At 41.5% G+C, this 21,178-nt stretch overlaps 1 protein-coding gene across 4 annotated transcripts in view; it reads left to right on the top strand.

Moving 5' to 3' along the window:
• LOC140187957 (CUGBP Elav-like family member 4) overlaps positions 1-21,178 on the top strand; it is a 588,861-nt gene that overhangs the window by 550,787 nt on the left and 16,896 nt on the right. For 3 of the 4 annotated variants that reach the window (XM_072243815.1, XM_072243816.1, XM_072243818.1), the window contains exons 7-9: positions 18,850-18,997; positions 19,900-20,049; positions 20,941-21,003. In XM_072243815.1, coding sequence (XP_072099916.1) covers positions 18,850-18,997; positions 19,900-20,049; positions 20,941-21,003 — 361 coding nt within the window. The remainder of the gene's footprint in view (positions 1-18,849; positions 18,998-19,899; positions 20,050-20,940; positions 21,004-21,178) is intronic. The other variant, XM_072243817.1, reaches the window with a different exon arrangement.

Genomic DNA, 21,178 nt, shown 5'->3' with positions numbered 1-21,178 from the left:
TGAAGCCTGTGTTTGATTTTTTTCAACGTTATATGCTTCACCCTGTAATAGTATATGCTTAACTGCTTCATAATGACGACAAAACCTACACAACCCAGAACAATGCTCCCCAATAAGATAACAGGAATAATTTAGCGTATTATGCCCAATCCTAAATTGTATCAAAATAATTCCTTCCCTTCTTATTGTACCCCCTTTCTCCCATAAACCCAACAGGTTTATGTATTCTGTAAAGGTGTCTCCCTTTATGCCCATTATCCCACAAGTCCTGATGCAGGAAGATTGTTCCCGATGTCAGGGAAGTCCAGAACGAGGGGTCACAGTTTGAGGATAAAGGGGAAGCCTTTTAGGACTGAGATGAAGAAAAATGTCTTCACACAGAGAGTGGTGAATCTGTGGAATTCTCTGCCACAGGAAACAGTTGAGGCCAGTTCATTGGCTATATTTAAGAGGGAGTTAGATATGGCCCTTGTGGCTAATGGGATCAGGGGGTATGGAGGGAAGGCAGGTACAGGGTTCTGAGTTGGATGATCAGCCATGATCGTACTGAATGGCAGTGCAGGCTCGAAGGGCCGAATGGCCTACTCCTGCACCTATTTTCTATGTTTCTATGTTTGACATAATACTTTAATTCTTAACCCTACCAACCCCCTTTGCTTCTGATTTGCTAAGTGGAAGGTAGAGACCCACTGTTGAACAGATTTTTAGCTGAACAATCAATCTGGTCATTCCCCTCAACACCTCTATGTGCAGGGACCCATAAGAAGAAAACATGTACCTTGTACGTGAAAAGATGTTTGATGAGCTTCCAACAGTAGTCTACTGCTAGAATGACCTGTTTTAAGACTGATGAAAACTGAAAAGGAATCTGAACAAATTACAATTTTGTAAGATCAAATTTCCTCCTCCCACTGTAAGTCTAAAAGATGGCAACCAATTTTTGCTGTATATACTGATAAATGGGTAGTAAGCCACTTTTTTAAAAATCATTACTTGTAATTCAGGCACAAAAACAGCCACACCAACTCTCCCAGTTAAAATATCTTTTGATCCATCCATAAAAGTGGTTAACATATCATAATAATTTTTCTTAATGCATTGATGAGCCAACAGACCCTCAGGTGTAATAGAATCCTTGAGCCTTACTAAATCATGTAAACTAAAACCAACTAAAGTAATTGGAAAAAAAACCAAGGTGGGGGTACCAAGAAAACTACAGCAGGACACATAGCATAACACAACAAACCCATATTCCTAGCACGATAAGAACCCAGCCAACCAAAGCTAAAAACACTCTTCTTGTGAAGTTCCCAACAGTCCTCCAAGACTCTTTTAACAGGATGATCATTTCTTTGCCCCCTCAAGTTAATCCAGTATGTTAACATCAACTTCGTCCTCCGCAGTTATGAGGGTAATTGTCCGATTTCAACCAGTAACACTGAAAGAGGGGATGACTTTACTATACCAAAACACAATCTTAAAGCATGTGTATGTATCACATCCAAACATTTTAAAGTTAACATGGCCTGTTGACCATGTCTGCATGCTTTTATGCATTGATTGGCTGATTAGATGTTTGCATTAACAAGTAGATGTACAAGTGTACATAATAAAATGGCCACTGAGTGGACTTATCCAATCATAAACAAGAGAAAATCTGCCATCGCTGGAAATCCAAGCAACACACACAAAATGCTGGAGGAACTCAGCAGGCCAGGCAGAATCTATGGAAAAGAGTACAGTCAACATTTCGGGCTGAGAAGGTCTCGGCTCAAAACGTTGACTGTACTCGTTTCCATAGATGCTGCCTGGCTTGCTGAGTTCCTCCAGCGTACTGAGTATACTTAAATTAAATGGTTATGTATTGGTGCAGGTAGGAACTTGGGCAGCAGAATTCAACTCAAAGTTTATGGAGAGTTTAAAGATAGGAGGCCAACTAGGGGCATCCTTAAGCAGAAGGAACTGAATTAGGTTACATGGCCCATCAAATCTGCTCTGCCATTTTATCACCTCTCTCAACCCCATTCTCCTGCCTTCTTCCCATAACCTTTGAGATCCTTACCAATCAAAAACCTAATGACCTCTGCTTTAACGTAGGGATCATTGTGGTAGTTGAGAATGAATGTGTAAGAGTTTCAGTGGTTGAGGTGGTGGCACAGATGTAGAGGTGCACAATGGTGGAGAGATGGAAGTAGGTACTTTAAACATAGTTCTCCAGCTATGCACAGATAAGGTCACAAATTTTCCCCCCTAGAGTAGGGATGTCCAAAACTAGAGGGCCTGGGTTTAAAGGGAACCTGAGGGGAATGTTTTTTACACAAAAGATAGCAAATGTATGGAATGAGATACCAGAGGAAGTGGTAGAGGCAGGTACAATTACAATGTTTAAAAGACAATTGGTCAGATTGGATGGTAGAAAATGCTTAGTGGGATATGAGCCAAATGCAGGCAAATGGGACTCAGCTCAGGAAGATACACTAGTCAGCAGGAATGAGTTGGGCAGCAGGGACTGCTCCATCTGTATAACTAGCTCTATATATCCCAGACTTCATATGCCCAAAAGTCAATGCACTGACTGATGACTAAGTAAAAAGAGAACAAAGGACAAACAAAAATTGGCTATTTGTACAAATCCCAAATTTGTGCTCCTGAAGATACTAATTAGAAAGTATGTTTTTTTCCCAGAAAAAGCATTATTAGAATGGGGAACACAATGTCACAAGAGATTATTGGTCAATTGCAATTACTTGAATACTTAAGGAAAACTATTTAAACCCTCGGCAAGGAAGCAAAGATGTTGCATTGAAGTGGACATCTGGCTCATGGGATTGTTACTGATGTGATCTCAAAACTGTGCCACTTAATGTGCTGGAATTCCTATGTGGAAGCCGTGCAGTTAGGGACAGAGCTTGAGTGCAGACTGCCTTTGAGATCAAAGGATTTGAAAGTGGAGTGGATAGTTAAAAAAGGGACTTTCACCATTGTCATGAAGCCATTAATCAAAAGCAGTGTACACTCCAGCTAGCCACTACCTAACAAGCCTTGACAAATCCAGTGTTGTATATAATAGTGGGAAGTATTTGAAAAGCACTTGGAAGTAAGATCCTTTGTAAAAAGCAGAACAAGTTCAGCCTATCAAAAAAAAGCCAAACGCCATGAAACAGTAAGATTGTATTTCTGCTGGAATCTGGGCAAAGCTTCCCACTTTACATTGGCTGGATTCTGCCAATAATAATGCCATCTGCCAACCATCTGTGCAGGAGCTGCATTGGTGTCAATTATGTGTGATGTGAGCAGATGCATGTTGGCTGCTGTGGACATGTGCATTATTCATGCTGTGCACATGCAGAAATGTCAATGCATATAGCTAGGGGCATTGTATTTAAATCTAATTTTTACCTAGGGTATTTCAAAATGTAAGGTTGTCACAAGAAGCAGTATTTCAAACTGAAATGCACTGAGGGGCAGTGGATCTCTTAAATGAAACTAATGAACCATTGCTATACAGTCAAGACTTTTATGGAGATTAGATCAGGGAATGAATCAGCCAAAGAACTAGTACAGGCAGGATGGACTGAATGACCTCTGGTGTGTGTGAGATTTTTTTTGGTTATTTGAGTATTCTTTTGGCTGTTAGTCAGAAGTTTAAGGGTTCAAGACCAACTCTGGATGGGTCCCTTACCCTTTCCCAGGTGGATATAAATTGGCGCAAACATGAAAAAATCTGCAGATTCTGGAAATCTAAAGCAATACACACAAAATGCTAGAGGAACTCAGCAGGTCAGGCAGCATCTATGGAAACGAGTCCTGAAGAAGGATCTCAGTCTGAAACATCAACTATATTTCAGCAAAAAAATTAGGATAGTTTATGGTGGTAAAAGGCAACTAAAAGCAAAAAAAAACAATTATTACAAACAGGCATGTTTTATGATGAAGAAGTGCAAGGTTATAGTATATTTTTCTTGTTTGTTATGTCAGTATCTAGAGAAGGGATATATTCTGGGAATGTTCCCAATCTTTATCAACATCCAGCTGGAACTAGGGTGGAGATTTCATCAATCCTGAATGTGAAATGCCATCTTGACCACCAGAAGGACCAATTCAGCAAAGTTTTAATCCCCCACCCTTCCACCCATCACTCTCCTCCCTGCTCAATTCTATCATCCAGCAGTCCCTTATTGCCTATATATTATTTATAATCCTGAAACACAAGAGAGCACAAATGCTATAATCTGGAATAGCTCCTCTAGAACAGGACTTCTTAACCTCTTCTATGCTATGGACCCCTCCCATTAACTGAGGAGTCTATGTTCCCTGGGTTGGGAACCTCTGCTCTAGAAAATTGTTGCTTTTATTGAGTTCTGCTTGTAGGAAGAGAAGTTTCTGAATATTCATCCTAAAATCATTTCTTTATGAGTTGTTCAAATCACTATTTCCTACACTTTTAATAGCTGATATGCCTCAATAAGTTTATTCCCAACCAGCATAGGAATGATGATATGAAAGATTTCCTTTTGTGTCCAAAATTTTAATGCTTCTGTGAGGTTAGCATTATCCTCAAAAGATTTTCCTTCCATAAAGGGAAAATAAGGTAGAGAACTGGCTAAAGCATCTTAAAACTTGGTGAATCCTCTGCCATTCAATAACTGCTGATCTCAATGCTTCTGAGTTTCACCTTAGTATCCAAGAATCTATCAACATGCTATTCAACTGAAACTCTAGTGACTTCTTAGTAGAGAATTTCAAAGTTTCACTCACCTCAGCGTGAAGAAATCTCTTCTGACCTTCATCCGCAATAGTTGATCCTTTACCCTCATAGTCCGTGAGCCAGTAGGGTTGGTCGGTACCATCTGAGGGGAATAATGCTCACAGTAATTTTTGGCAAGGTATACATCTCTAGAGTTAGAAAATGTACGATAGCATTGCACCAGTGGTAGCTTTATTACTTCAAATAAGTAATGACTTTTTGTATATATTCCATATTAACATCAATATACCAGAAAATGTTACCCCACCCCCCAAAAGGTAAAAAACCTCATCTGAAGAGATTTCTGGAGTTTTTTTCAATGTCATGGTATTTTCCATATTGCTGTATCAAATCAAAACAATCTTAAGCTTTTGTCATAGCATATAGAATTACAGTACAATAATTCAAATGTAGGGTTCCACACAGCCATAACCTAGGCCCCATTTGGTTGTAAAATGAATATATTTAATCAAAGACTGCTTTCCATACTTCGTTTTCCATACTTTCATAACCTATTAATAATCATAATAATTTTCCACGTCTTCCACATCTTCATCTGAACTTTCCGTGCTCTCTGAGGTGGATGCCTGGTTCTCACACTCCGCTAGTCTACACATGTCAGTACACCTGAGGCCATTTGCAACACACATACATCTTGGGAGTGAACATTTTTTGGACAGTTACAGGCCAGTAGATCCAGGATGGCATCGGGTGCTGGCTGGCCTTCCATCCAGTGCACCACCAACTGTTCAGCTTCCTCTTCTCTCTCCACCTTCCATCCTCTGCCAACAGGGCTTGGCACGTGTGGGTCCTTCTCCAAACATCTTCTCCATATACCAGCCTGGTAGTTGGCTCGCTGTGCATGTTTTGTTAAGCAGTCCTTGCATGGTGGGAGTTGATGACTTTCAATTTCACCTTTTTTCCCACAGAAAAGGTAATACCTGAGCTCATTGACCTCTGTGATCGATGCTTTTAGGGCGTACAGGACACATGTAAATGCCTCCAGTTTGTCCATCAGTTCTGGGGTGAGGTCCCACTCCTGACTCAACTCTAAGAATGTGTTCTGAGTTTCCCTGTTGCTGGTCAGAAGTCTTAGGGCACTTGTCTTCCCTTTGTCTGCAAAAGCGCTTACAGTGTCACATCCTGTATACGCGTGCAACCGGATGAGAGCCCTACAAACCTCTATGCCAACAGTGGCAGCAACCTTCCTGATGTCTACAAGTCTTGTACGGGTTCTAGTGCCACACTTCTGGAACAATGGGGCCTCAATCTTGTCACAAAATGCTAAAGACATGATAAAGACATCTGTATCTTCTGAGCAGATCACTACAGACTGGTATCCCTCTCTTGTGGCATGGGCAGCGTGGAGAAGTAGGCGGCCATCTGCTTCTTCTTGTTGACACTGAAGAGCTGACACCTCCTCACTGCCTTGAGATGTGATTCTGTAACATTTATCATTCACAGTTGAATACAGAATCTTCTCCTGTAGCTTTGCTCTGTACTCCGCCTTCCTCCATTCATGGACTATGAAGCTAATGAGACTATTTTTGTTACTGACTTTGGTCAGAAAGCTCCTCCACTGCCTCACCATCTGTGTGCCTGTGATACCTTGCAACTCATGACCAGTCTCTTCACCCCGTAGAGATCTTTCACTATTCTTGATAGAGTTCTCCTTGTATGTGTCGAGCACAACATCTATTCTGCTACTCTGACTGCCTTCCCTCAGAGTCATACCCAGAATTGTTGTGGCAACATCCCTGAAAGTAACTTGATCACCTTTCACTCTTTGGACCAAGTTCATTCCATCAACCACTGTAGCACAGTTTCCTGGGAGTTGCTCTTCTACCGTGTCTACGCCCACCTGGACAAGCCAGCGAGCACTGAGGGTCATGTTTTTTGACTTCTCCAGTGCGTTCAACACCATCCGCCCTGCTCTGCCGGGGGAGAAGCTGACAGCGATGCAGGTTGATGTTTTCCTGGTGTCACGGATTCTTGATGTCCTGACTGGCAGACCACAGTACGTGTGCTTGCAACACTGTGTGTCCGACAGAGTGATCAGCAGCTCTGGGGCTCCACAGGGGACTGTCTTGTCTCCCTTTCTCTTCATCATTTACACCTCGGACTTCAACTACTGCACAGAGTCTTGTCATCTTCAGAAGTTTTCTGATGACTCTGCCATAGTTGGGTGCATCAGCAAGGGAGATAAGGCTGAGTACAGGGCTACGGTAGGAAACTTTGTCACATGGTGTGAGCAGAATTCTCTGCAGCTTAATGTGAAACAGACTAAGGAGCTGGTGGTAGACCTGAGGAGAGCTAAGGCACCGGTAACTCCTGTTTCCATCCAGGGGGTCAGTGTGGACATGGTGGAGGATTACAGATACCTGGGGATACAAATTGACAATAAACTGGACTGGTCAAAGAACACTGAGGCTGTCTACAAGAAGGGTCAGAGCCATCTCTATTTCCTGAGGAGACTGAGGTCCTTTAACACCTGTCGGACGACGCTGAATATGTTCTACAAGCCTGTGGTGGTCAGTGCGATCATGTTTGCTGTTGTGTGCTGGGGCAGCAGGCTGAGGGTAGCAGACACCAACAGAATCAACAAACTCATTCGTAAGGCCAGTGATGTTGTGGGGATGGAACTGGACTCCCTGACGGGGGTGTCTGAAAAGAGGATGCTGTCCAAGTTGCATGCCATCTTGGACGATGTCTCCCATCCACTATATAATGTACTGGTTGGGCACAGGAGTACATTCAGTCAGAGACTCATTCCACCGAGATGCAACACAGAGCGTCATAGGAAGTCATTCCTGCCTGTGGCCATCAAACTTTACAACTCCTCTCTTGGAGGGTCAGACACCCTGAGCCAATAGGCTGGTCCTGGACATTTTCTGGCATAATTTACATATTACTATTTAATTATTTATGGTTTTATTACTATTTATTATTTATGGTGCAAATGTAACGAAAACCAATTTCCCCCGGGATCAATAAAGTATGACTATGACTATGACTACATTTTTCTGCAAGGTTGTGGCTAAAGTAGCTTTATTTGTCATTCCCAGCAATCCTTCTGGTGTGGACAGGGCCCAGGACAATGGTCCAGGGGGATGAGAAAGGATATCCTCCATACCTAGACTGCGCTCTTGTGCCATCACTATGAAACATCCAGACAAAGACCAGTCTGCTTTCAAGATGATCGCCCTCCCATTTGATTTCACTTCTCTCTTCTTACTCATATCACTGAATGTTTTCAGCTTATTGGTTTTCATTGGGTCATGGAATTTCTTTGCTGGTGGGTCTTCCTCTAGTCTTTCATCCTTGAAGATTGCATAGCATTGCTCACCAATCTCACATGCCTTCATCAGGTTGGAGGCAATGTCCTTGGGGGCTGCCTTTGCTAATGAGGTCCCGCTTCTCTACAAATGGGTTGACCCATTCATGTATGAAGCTAACCACTGCTGAAACTGCTTCCTCATCTTTCTGGATTCTTGGCCGCTGTAGCTCCGCATGACAAAGCTCTGATTTGTTGCCTTGCACCATCTCCCTTAACTGTCCCAGGAATGCACTGCAGTGCTCTGCTGTTATGTAGTAACGCTTGATAGCTCCAGCATTCAGTCTGAACCATGATGTGCCTCCAGGAGTCTGTGTGTCTTTGTCCACTGTGGCTTCAATAGCCTGGTCCACAGGGACCTGCCCAAAGGGGTTGTTACTTGACAGCTGCACTGAGAATTGGCCTGTCTTGAAGTCCTCATACACAGAAGGGTTCTTCTCTGAGAGGTTCATCATCTGAGCAAAGTAAGGGGACAGGTACCTGGCATAATTCATCCTATCATAGGCAAAGCACCATGGGATCATGGTTCTTATAGCATGGAGGTTACCATGCAAGCTTACCACCGCTGCACTGCTATCACATATTTTCTAGCACTAGGGGTATATACCTTGCCAAAAATCACTATAAGAATTATTCTCCCCTGATGGTACTGGTGGCCCAAATTTGGGGTCCTGGCTCACGGACTATCAGGGATAGTTCTTCACAAAAAGAATCCAGGACACATCATACCTGTGCCTTCCTGTCAAGCCCTGTAAGATTTTTATGTTTCCATGACATTCATAACATTTAATCACTCAAGGTTATTTTTAGACTTCTTTTGTAGAATTATGAAAATTAGCACTCGCACTGTGGCTGTTCACTTGAGCCTCATTCACTTGTACCTTCGCAACCGGAATTCAAGGTGTGGGCCTGACCATTTTCCTTGCTGCTTTGTTCCCTGGCCATACCTGCCAATGGTGCAGAAACGTATGGTCCAGAGGGCCAGATAGCTCCTAACCCAGGTAAAAGAACAAAGTTCAACAGAGGGGCTTTATGCATTGGGCAGTGGCAAATAGGAATATTATACTGGTGTAGAAATGGTTTTATTAATTAGCCCTGTGTGTGGTTGAATATGTTGGGTCTGGAATCTGCCCAGATCTTTCAGCTACATCCTTTCCCATATCAATGCTTTTTGTTCAATCGGCATCCTGTTTTCCTAACTTACCTGCTTTAAACTTCTTGAGATGGTATCTGGTTTGAAAAGCCTGACAGGGTAAATGTGAAGTTGCTACTTTCCTGCATATAGATCAGAATCAGAATCAGATTTAATATCACCCACATAAGTATTGAAATTTGTTAACTTTATAGCAGCAGTACAATGAAATACATGATAAATAAATATAGAGAAAAATCTGAATTACATTAAGTATATATTTGCCTATTAGTGCAAAAAAAAAAGTAGTGAGGTAATGTTCATGGGTTCAATGTCCATTTAGAAATCAGATGGCAGAGGGGAAGAAGCTGTTCCTGAATTGCTGAGTGTGTGCCTTCAGGTTTCTGTACAGTACCTGCTTCCTGACAGTAACAATGAGTCGAGGACATGTCCTGTGTGGTGGGGGTCTTTAAATCAAAATAAGGGATCAGCCATTCAGAACTGAGATGAAGGGAAATTTCTTCACCTGGATGGCAGTGAATCTATGGAGTTTGCTCCCTAATACTCTTTGAAGGTTTAGTCTTTGAGTATCAAGTTAATAATCAATAGCTATCTAGTTATGAAAGAAATCAAGAGTCATTGTTAAGGGCTGAGATCCTGGATGGTCTCAGCCTGAAGTGGAGACTCTTTATTCCTCTCCATGGATGCTGCCTGACCTGCTGAGTTCCTCCACCATTTTGTGTGTGTTACTTTAGTACAAAAAAGTAGGCCGAGGTAGATCAACCGTGATCTCATTGAATGGTAGAGCAGACACATGGGCCAAAATTGCTAACACCTCTTTTATTCCTAGTGGCCTTATCTTTTCATTCCTTGCCTGATTCTTCCTCTAATTTCTGATCTCCTTCCTTCAATTCCACTGCTCTTCTCACTTGTGTATCATTTTGGATGAGAGGGTGCAGAGAATGAGAGTGGTGTGGCAGGAGAGTGGTTACTATCCAAGGTTTGGTTTCCAAATAGCCTGTGATCTGGATTTGTAACACTTCCTAATCCTACCAAGGTAGTTCAAATCCTACCTTGGCAATGGGCGGGTGGGGGGGGGGGGGGCGCGGTAAATAATTTCAATTAATTAAAAACATATGAAATTTGGTCATGACTAGTATTCAAAATGGTGGCCTGAAACTATTGGATTGTCATTAAAAGTCTAATTGGTTCATGTTGTCATGGACAGTTTGGGAACTTTTTAATGTGTTTCAAAGTGCTCAAAGTCAATGCAATGTTTTCCAAAAGTAGTCACTGCTGTACTAAAATAAGCTCATCATTTTTTTTGCACAGCAAGTTCCCCCAAATAGTGGTTAACAACCAGATGTTTGTGTGATGTTGTTTGAGTGATAAATGTTAATCAGGATACCATGAGTAGCTCTTCTGTTCCTTGTCAAAATGTTGCGGGATTTTTCTTTGCTGTCTATCCATGGTGGTCTTATATCTCAGTCAAAAGAAGGCACACCCAACACTACGGTCCTGTCTCAATCCTTCAGTGGAGTGTTAGTTCTTTTGTTTTTAAAACAATTTTATTTTTATTTGGGTAAGGTACTCACAAATAATACACAAACTTTTTTTTACGTATATAATCTTTTCCATTTTTTTATGTGAGTAAATCTATATTAATTTGTACATTCACAAGTGTACATTGAGATAATATAGAAAATAATTAGGCGCTCAAATAGATGTTTATGTGCAATTGTAATTCCACTCTATTAAACTAAATAATGATAATAGTTGTTATAAAAATATTAATAATAGTGGTTGAATACTAATTTCCATGTACTTCTTCTGGTCCATTTCTTTCTGGTCCAAAATTTCCCCAGATCTTTTCTTTATTTGTGTTAATTCCACATTTTCCAAAAAAAGAACAGTAAACATTCGAGCCAAGGGTGCTTATGTTAACACTATTACTATGTTGGTGAGACAAACAGTATAAACTATTAGGAGAGTCATCTAAAGTCTGCTGGCTCTGGGGTTATAAATTCAATTCATTTATTCCAAATTTGATAAAATTTTTCCTTTTGATTTCTCAGAGAGTAGGTCATCTTTTCCATTTTAAATATTTCCAAAATAATTTCATGCCAATCTTCTAATGTAGGTGTTGTTGGATTTAACCACTTTCTGGTGATTGATTTCTTACTTGCCACTAAAAGGGCCTGCAGCAGCTTTATATCTTCCTTCTGTTCCAAAAACAATACTTGCCCCAAGTAGAGAGTCTCAAAGTTCAGAAGTATCTGAGTCTTAAATACCTTAACTAACATTCTGTGAATACCTTTCCAACAATGTATAATATTTTTCCAACAATGTTTTCTCCAATTCAAAGAGTTAGTCGAAGACCACTGCACTGCAGCTCCAAACCTCCTCTGAAAGTACCAACCCCGCTTCTTTCTCCCACTTCTCTTTAATATACAATGTATTTTCATTTCTGGCATGAGAGATTTACTTGGTATTGAACTGTAAGCCGAATTCAGAATCTTGAAAAATTCTAATTCTACTGTTGATAAGTCTGTATATCTACAACTCTGGTTAACATGATGTCGTAATTGAAGGTACCTAAAAAAGTCATTGTGCTCTAGGCCATGCTTGTCCTGCAGGGATTGAAAACTTTGTAATACACTTTTATGTGTGAATGAGAGGTAGGTTGTAAGACCTTTCTTTATCCACAGTTCAAATCCTTTATCTCCTCTGCTGGGAAGAAATTCGATATCATAAGCACACCATCTGAAAAGTTTTAACATGTTATTGATTCCACATGAATTAGCCACCTTCTGCCATACTTTTAATGTGAGATTTATCCAGCTGTTTTTAATCTTTTCCAATTAGGCCATCAATCCTTTGTCCACTATTGAGGCCTGTAGAGGAAAACTGCCAATCAATCCAAATTTTATTTCCTTCCATCTAGCCTTATATTCCCTATTGCACCAATATAACAGAGGTTATCTGTGAAGCATAAAAATAATTTCTCAAACAAGGAAGTGCCATACCTCCTCCTTCCTTTCCTAACTGTAAGGTGTTAAATCGGATTCTAGGTTTCTTTCCTTGCCAGATAAAGCGAGAAATCCATTTGTCCCATTCCCTGAATTGATTATCGTCCACCTCCACAGGTAAAGTCTGGAAAAGGTAAAGTAACCGAGGGAGAATATGCATTTTTATGGTACTTATCCTTGAATTTAAGCTTAAAAGAGGAATTAGATTCCACCTATGTATATCTGCTTTTATCTCTGAAATTAATGGCCCATAATTTTCCTGTGACAATGTTGAAAGATCTTTGGCAGGGTTATTCCTAAATATTTTAATGATTTAGCTTCCCACTTAAGATACTTTATACTTTACACTTTATTGTCGCCAAACAATTGATACTAGAATGTACAATCATCACAGCGATATTTGATTCTGCGCTTCCTGCTCCCTGGGTTACAAATTGATAGTAAATATTAAAAATTTAAATTATAAATCATAAATAGAAAATAGAAAAATGGAAAATAAGGTAGTGCAAAAAAACCGAGAGGCAGGTCCGGATATTTGGAGGGTACGGCCCAGATCCGGGTCAGGATCCATTCAGCAGTCTTATCACAGTTGGAAAGAAGCTGTTCCCAATCTGGCCGTACGAGTCTTCAAACTCCTGAGCCTTCTCCCGGAGGGAAGAGGGACGAAAAGTGTGTTGGCTGGGTGGGTCGTGTCCTTGATTATCCTGGCAGCACTGCTCCGACAGCGTGCGGTGTAAAGTGAGTGCAAGGGCGGAAGATTGCTTTGTGTGATGTGCTGCACCATGCTCACGATCTTCTGCAACTTCTTTCGGTCTTGGACAGGACAACTTCCACACCAGGTTGTGATACACCTTAGAAGAATGCTTTCTATGGTGCATCTATAAAAATTAGTGAGTGTTTCAGGGGACAGGCCGAATTTCTTTAGTTTTCCCAGGACGTAAAGGCGCTGGTGGACCTTCTTGGCAGTGGACTCTGCTTGGTTGGACCAAGTCAGGTCATTTGTGATATTGACCCCGAGAAAGTTAAAACTTTTTGACCTGTTCCACTTGCGCACCACCGATGTAAATTGGGCCATGCGGTCCACTACTCCTTCTGAAGTCAACAACCAATTCCTTCGTCTTGCTGACTTTGAGGGATAGGTTATTGTCTTCGCACCATGCCACCAGGTTTTTAATTTCTTCTCTGTACTCAAACTCACCATTACCCGAGATACGGCCTACAATTGTTGTGTCATCAGCAAACTTATATATTGAGTTTGATGGAAACCTGGCTACACAATCATGTGTGTACAGTGAGTACAGCAGGGGGCTGAGTACACAGCCTTGTGGGGCACCGGTGCTCAGAGTGATTGTAGAGGAGAGCTTGTGCCCTATTTTTACAGCCTGGGTCCTGTCTGTGAGGAAGTTGAAGATCCAGCTACAGATCTGAGTGCTATCATATGTATCCTGCAGTTTTTGGATGCTGTATAATTTAAGGACAAAACCTGCGTTTTCTTTGCATTAATTTTATAACCTGATATTTTCCCAAACTTATCCAACAGTGTAAACAATCCTATAAATGATTTTTCTGGTTCACTCTGTGACGTACCCCATAACTGGATTGCCAAACCAGCAGAAATGGACCACATGTTGGAGTCTGGTTTAACAGAAACTAATAAAGTTTCATTAAAGAAATAAGTAACACAGTACTCTAATCGTAAGGATATAAATGCAACAGGTTAGCAATGATAAAACACACATGTACACAGAACTAGGGTAATAGGAATCAACCAAGCTCTGTCGCAGTCTAGGGGTAAAATGATCAGTCTCAAGTGACGCAGAATTCAGTTCAGCTTAGTACAGTTCGCAATAATTGCTGTTGTGCCGTTGGAGAGAGAGAGAGAGAGAGAGAATGCAAATTTTGATTCAAACAGACCTTTGATGTTCTTCGCAGTTAGCTTTTGGGCGAACCCTTTTATGTCTTCTGTGGTCACCGACTGTGACTCCTCCATTCCGGATACGACCGTTCTTCCGTGGTGAACCCGGCACCCAGGCAAGGGCGGACACACACACCAGGTTCCCGCCTATCGTCCCTTTTCAGCCCGTCAGTCTATGGTCGGTTCTGTCGAACCAGACCTCCAACTCTCACCAACTTGTGGGTGCACACCGCTCTTCCAGGGTCTCGTTATCTTGTGATCTCGTGGTATGTGTCGTGCCTTAGCGAACCTGTTCTTTTTATCCCCCTGCTGGGGTATCGCCTGTCCATCAAACTTCAAACAGTTCAGGTTCAAAGCAACCGGTCTGTCAATATTCTGAAATGTGTTTCTTTCTCGTTAATCTCTCTCTTCTCTCTCATTAGCATCAATCTTCTGATAACTTGGTTTTTCATCACAGCTCAAATAGACTAAAACGTCATCTGTGAATAGCGCCACCTTCTGTTCAATCCCTGCCACCTTGATACCTTTTACAACTTTGCTCTGTCTTATTAGTTGGGCAAGAGGTTCAATATATAGTGCAAAAATGAGAGGAGAAATTGGGCATCCCTGTCTAGTTCCTCTCTCTAAAATAAAAGAGTCAGAGAGGTCTCCATTTATCTTAATTCAAGCTGCAGGGCTATCATATAAAGTCTGGATTACTTTAATAAACTTTTCTTGAAAGCCGAGTCTTCTTAACACTCTGTGTAGGAATACCCAACTAACTGAATCAAAAGCTTTCTCAGCGTCTAATCCCACTACCATTGTCTCTGTCCCGTTCTTAATAACCTGTTCTAGTATGTGTAAAGTTCTCCTTATGTTGTCCTGAGTTTGTCTTTGCTGAATGAATCCAGTCTGGTCTAAGTGGATGAGGCCAGGTAGAAGCTTTTCCAGCCTATGAGCTAATATAGATGTAAATAATTTGTAGTCCAAATTAAGAACACTGATTGGCCGGTAATTACCACATTCTAGTTTATCTTTACCCTTTTTCGGAATAACTGAGATAATCGCCTGGAGTTTAAAAACGCAAACACGAGGAACTCTGCAGATGCTGGAAATTCAAGCGACTCACATCAAAGTTGCTGGTGAACATAGCAGGCCAGGCAGCATCTCTAGGAAGAGGTACAGTCGATGTTTCGGGCCGAGACCCTTCGTCAGGACTAACGGAAGGAAGAGCTAGTAAGAGATTTGAAAGTGGGAGGGGGAGGGGGAGATCCAAAATGATAGGAGAAGACCCAGGAGCTGGACAGTTGATTGGCAAAAGGGATATGAGAGGATCATGGGACAGGAGGCCCAGGGAGAAGGAAAAGGGGGAGGGGGGGAAAACCCGGAGGATGGGCAAGGGGTGTAGTCAGAGGGACAGAGGGAGAAAAAGGAGAGAGAGAGAGAAAGAATGTGTGTATATAAATAAATAACGGATGGGGTATGAGGGGGAGGTGGAGCATTAGCGGAAGTTTGAGAAGTCAATGTTCATGCCATCAGGTTGGAGGCTACCCAGACGGAATATGAGGTGTTGTTCCTCCAACCTGAGTGTGGCTGCATCTTTACAATAGAGGAGGCCATGGATAGACATATCAGAATGGGAATGGGATGTGGAATTAAAATGTGTGGCCACTGGGAGATCCTGCTTTCTCTGGCAGACAGAGCGTAGGGGTTCACCTGGAATGTAGGTGATTGCCTGGAGTGTTAGTTCTTTCATGTCCTTCTGTGAATGAAATCTGTCAACTTTAACCAGATGGGAAGGTTGGGAAGTGTCTTATGTTCAGAGAGATCTGAAAGTCCTTGTACACAAGTCACTGAAAGTTAACATGTACAAGTAGCTAGGAATGCATTGATATAGGACATAGAACACAAAACAGTGCAGCATAAAAATAGGCTTTCAGTGCACCCATGTCTGTGCCAACTGTGATACCAATCTAGATAATTCCATCTCCCAGCACATCATCTACAGTATATTCCTCTATTCCATGCCTGTTCATATGTTTGTCTAAATACTTCTTAAATGTTACTATTGTATGTACCTCCACCACAAGTAATATTTTGCACTCTTATTTCTAGACTATTTGAATATAAGAATAATTAACTCTCAGTACAATTACAAGGACCTTGGTGAGACCACATCTTAAGTGTCAAGTAAATTTTAAGATGTGGTCTTATCATGTACAACTTTGACTTAATTGCTTATAAGAGGAGCTATAATAGTGGGAATGTAGCAAAGGTTTCACCAAAAAGGTTTGAGGGGCGGCATGTTTGTCAGATGAGGAGGAATTGAGAAATTTACTTGGAATTTGGAAGAATGAGAAGTGACCATATGAAACAAGCAAATTTTTGAAGAGGAATCAGGATCATAAAATCAACAATGATCTTTCTTCTGGTTGACAAGTCAAGAACCAGAGACCTGCTGAAGGATCTCGGCCTGAAACGTCAACCATACTCTTTCCATAGATGCTGCCTGGCCTGCTGAGTTCCTTCAGCATTTTGTGTGTGTTACCATAGTAAGCACTAGGCCATTTTGAACTGAAACAAGAAAAGTTTCATCATCAAAGATAGGTAAACCATTGGAATTCTCTGTTGCAGGGGATAAATTAATGCATTCAGAAATAAGATCATTAAGTTTCTTGGAGGAAACAAAATATATGGAGATAGAATAGATTGGTGTTGAGGTGGAAGATCAGCTGTTCTTATGTTCAAAGGCAAGGCACATTCAAGAGGCAAAATGTTGTCCTGTTCTTTCGTCTTGGGGCGTTTCATTCCAGTCCATATTGAAGCCAGACCTACAGCAGTATGGTTGATATGTATTCGTTATTTCAGTAATGTTGAAAATATATTGTTTGATTAAGCATTCTTTGTTTAAATAATGCATTACAGGTTATATGTAAAGGTATGTAAATGGCAACTGTTATCACGCCACTACGTCTCGCTAAAAGTAAAAACAAAGTTAGACTCACACTCCCAGCTCTGCATTTTTGTTTTTAATTAATTTTAGGTTTTGGAGTTACAAAACCTAACAGTCAGCTCTGAATTGTTGATCAAAATGGCCGATCAAGCTACACTATTCATGGGCATTTAAGGATAGGCAGTAAACCCCAATATCAATATGAATATCCACAGCTTTCTTATGTGAGTGTACTGTGATTTTCAAATGTCACTGACCAATAATTTCAGCAAGAAGAGAGAACGTTACTGCCTAATGACACCTTAAGGTCCTCAAAGGTGAGGCACAGACTATTATTTGGGTGGATTCAATGTCCATGTAACATCAATCACAAAGGTAAGGATATATCAAGCAATGGGCCAGTTCTAAAGCCCAAAACCAATGTAATTGTTGTTAAGATACATTTACATCACATGAAAATCAAAAACTTACAGATGCTGGAAATCTGAAATAAAAATGGGCGAAGCTGGAAGCTTCATAGTTTAGGCAGCATCTGTAGAAAGCAAAACCAAGAGTTAGAGTTAACATTTCAGGTCAAGGACCCTTCATAAAAATGTTCCTCTGCCAAAAAATCAGTGGTTTTGAAAAGTTAATTCTGCTTCCAGTGGAAAGTGTTGTGATTCAGTTAAGATAAGGAGGTACAGGAGAGTTTATGGGCAATGTTCTGGGAAGCATTTATTGCTCAAGTTGCGTCTTTAAAGTGGTGATCGAGTCATTGGCACGTTTTTGCTTGTGGGATCTTCCTGTGCACAGATTACCTGTCATATTTCCTATGTTTCAACAGGATTTAATTCCAGAATTGGCTGTTGTATTGACTATAGACTTTGGGAAGTCCTGAGCTTATGATAGCTGCTATTGTATTGCGAGTCCTTTATTTTCCAACCAGGATCAAATTCCCTAACCCACTGTACAACAGGAGAATAGCTGCTGTTATGTGGAGTTGATACTCTGATGCCGGAAAGGCTATGGGTTTGTGAGAAAGTTAGGGTTATGTGAATAAATACTCAGCAGCTCCAATATAGGGTGATAGTGATGGAGCAAGGCTGTATAATCTCCAGAGCTCTCTGAAGAGGAGCTCAGAGGAAAGGGCAGCAGTAAGTGAGAATGTTACACTGGTATGGAAAGGGGACAGGTATTAGAGCAGAGTTAATGTCACAGATCAACAACTCCCATTGAACAAGGGGATAGTGCAACTGAGGAAAAGAAAGAGCGAAAGAGAAGGCCTAGATTGGAGGAAAACAGGAGGAGTTATGGTGTCAGGCAAAGTGGGAGGGTGAGCAATGGGTCAGAAATAAAGTTGGGCCTGAATGGTTTTGATGATGAACTATTGTTAAATTGAACTCTGTGTGAGTGTGCTTGATTTTTTGTGCGTGTGTGTGTGTGTGCGTGCGTGCGCGTGTGCGTGCGCGCACACGTAGATTGGCAAACATCTTCTAAATCTTCAGCTGTGCTGTAACGTCATATCCCTTGTATAAATACTGTTTTGGACTTTACAAACTGAAAAATAAGTGCTTAAAGGCAGGTTAAATATTTGCAGAACCAGTGTGAAAAAGCAAGGTGTAAGGGGCTGGTGGGACTAATTTGTGGACTGATTCATACCACAGCTCCGCTGCAGCGGCTGGAGTGGTCTCGTGCTGTGATTCTGCACATGGTCTGATTCCAGTGAACGTCAACCTGGAGGAGAAGTCTGATTAACTTGTGTTTTACCTTTGCCTGCGCAGCTGATGCAGCAACAAGCAGCCATCATGGCAGCCAGCACGCACACCGGATACTTAAACCCAACCGCCGCCTTTCCAGCGGCACAGATGCACCACATGGCAGCCATCAACCTGAATGGACTGGCAGCGGCACCTCTGACGCCCACATCAGGTGAGGCCTCTCTCCTTCGCCCACTCAAGTGTGCTCCCTTCATGGTCAAGCTGGTCCACTCCCCACTTTGGCCCTCCTCCAAATCCAGATGAACATGGAAGGAACAGCCAAGAAACCAGTTGAAGGTAGCCAGCTTCCGTAAGGCATAAGAGCAGAATTATGCCACTTGGCTCATCGTGTTTGCTCTGCCATTCCATAATGGCATAGGGACAAAACAGAAGTATTTTAACTGGACACTAAACATCCAAGCCGATGGTCTTGGAAAGAATTATCGCAGCTTAAAGCGATGCAGGGTTTTACCATGATGGAATGGCAGAGCAGACTTGATAGGCCAAATACCCTAACTCTGTTCCCATGCCTTATGGTCTTGGGTTGTGGATACCACTGGGAAGGCTAGCATATCTTACCCAACCCTTGGCGACTTTAATGATGGCGGTGAACCACTGACTTCACCAACAGGCCTAATCCTTGCGGTGAAGATATTCCTACAAGCATATTGATTGTTTCAGGATACCAGCCAAATGGTGAGCTACATCAATTATACTGAGGAAGGGGAACTTGGGCAGGGTCAGTGGGGCAAAGTTCCTCAGGATGTTGGCTCTCTTCTCTTGGCTAGTTCTGTGATTGGAGGCTCTGGACATAAAAATCTGGACAACAAAGTCCGGAACTGAAATCACATGGGTCAAATTAAAAAGGGATTATGTGTTCTTGTCTCATTTTGTTTGAGCATTTAGATTAGAGATTGTGGGAGTTGGCTAAGACAGGATGTTTTAACAAGCAAAGTGGTTGGTGATAGAAAATGATGTGTCTTAATTTCTCAAGAGTATGCCAATTAGAGATGAGAGTTGGAGGATAATGTTGATTTAAATCCATGAAGTTTTCATACATTTTGTACCTTACAGGGTTGTCCTCTCCCCCAGGAATTGCAGCTCCTGCTGTGCCTAGTATTGTGTCTCCGATCGGGGTGAATGGCTACACTGGACTATCTGCCCAGCCCAATGGACACCCTGCAGTGGAGGCCGTCTACACCAATGGAATTCACCCGTACCCAGGTATGTGCAATCTACACTGCAAATCCTTCCTTTCTGACCTCATTCTTGTCGTAATGTAACTCCTCTCCACGGTACCACGTGGTATAAATGCATCTAACAGCTGTGTAGCATAACCTATAAGTGAATTTATAATAACAGATACGTCAATGAAAAGGTTGTAATATCTTCATTAACTGAGTATGTCAAAACACTACTGATGGCAGGTAAATCAGTGTTAGAGTCAGGTTCATACACTAACTTGTTTCTTTATCTTTTTCCTCCAATTTCTTTCCCTTCCTCTTCAACTTATATTTCATTCCCTCCCCTCCCTTCCTTACACTTGCTTGACACACTTGTCATTTTACTGGTGCTTCTGTCTTCCTCAAATGTCTTCTGTCAAAATTGATAACTTATTTTGCTTTCTATTGGTTTAAAATGTCCTTCTTATTCTTTCTCCATTGTTTTTTCCTCTGTTGTTCTTGTTTTTAATTCAATTATTGTTCTGCCCCTTTTCTTTTTTCATCCTATTACCTATTTCAACATTCTCCCTCTAATATCTATCCTTTCTTCATTATTTCTTACTTATTTTTATTTGTTCCCTTTATTACACTTCCATTACCATTTTCTTCAATCTAACTTGCTGCTCTCTCTCCTCTCTTGCCATCTTCTCTCCATTGCTCTCATCTCTCACCTACTCTCCATCCCTTCTGCCTCCCACTCTTGCTTCATTGCTTCTGTCTCTCTAACGCTGCTGTCTTTCATTCCTTGTAAGTTGTTCCTGCCTCTCAACTTCTCACACTTCACCTCCTCCCTTTGGATTCTGCTTACCATCCCAACATCAATAACCTTTCCCACCTTACCTCCATCTCTCCTTTCTCCTGCTTTCTTTCCATCCTTTCCATCCCTCTTTAGCTCAAAGTCCTTCTGCAGCTGATGCCTTGCAGCAGGCTTTCACAGGGGTGCAACAATACACAGGTATTTTGAATATATTTCTTTTTCAATGCCTTTTCTGTAAACCTGCTCTGCTTTTGTAATATTGTTTGCCTACAAGAGACATGGAACCTTGAATACACAAGAGATACTGTTAATCAATGCACGAGCATTCAGAAAACAGCCAAATTGCAAAACAGGTAGGAACACTTGACATTTA

This window comes from Mobula birostris, chromosome 26, assembly GCF_030028105.1.
Source record: "Mobula birostris isolate sMobBir1 chromosome 26, sMobBir1.hap1, whole genome shotgun sequence".
NCBI lineage: Eukaryota > Metazoa > Chordata > Chondrichthyes > Myliobatiformes > Myliobatidae > Mobula > Mobula birostris.
The sequence above is the reverse complement of the archived record's forward strand: the minus strand, read 5'-3'. Positions and strand labels throughout refer to the sequence as shown.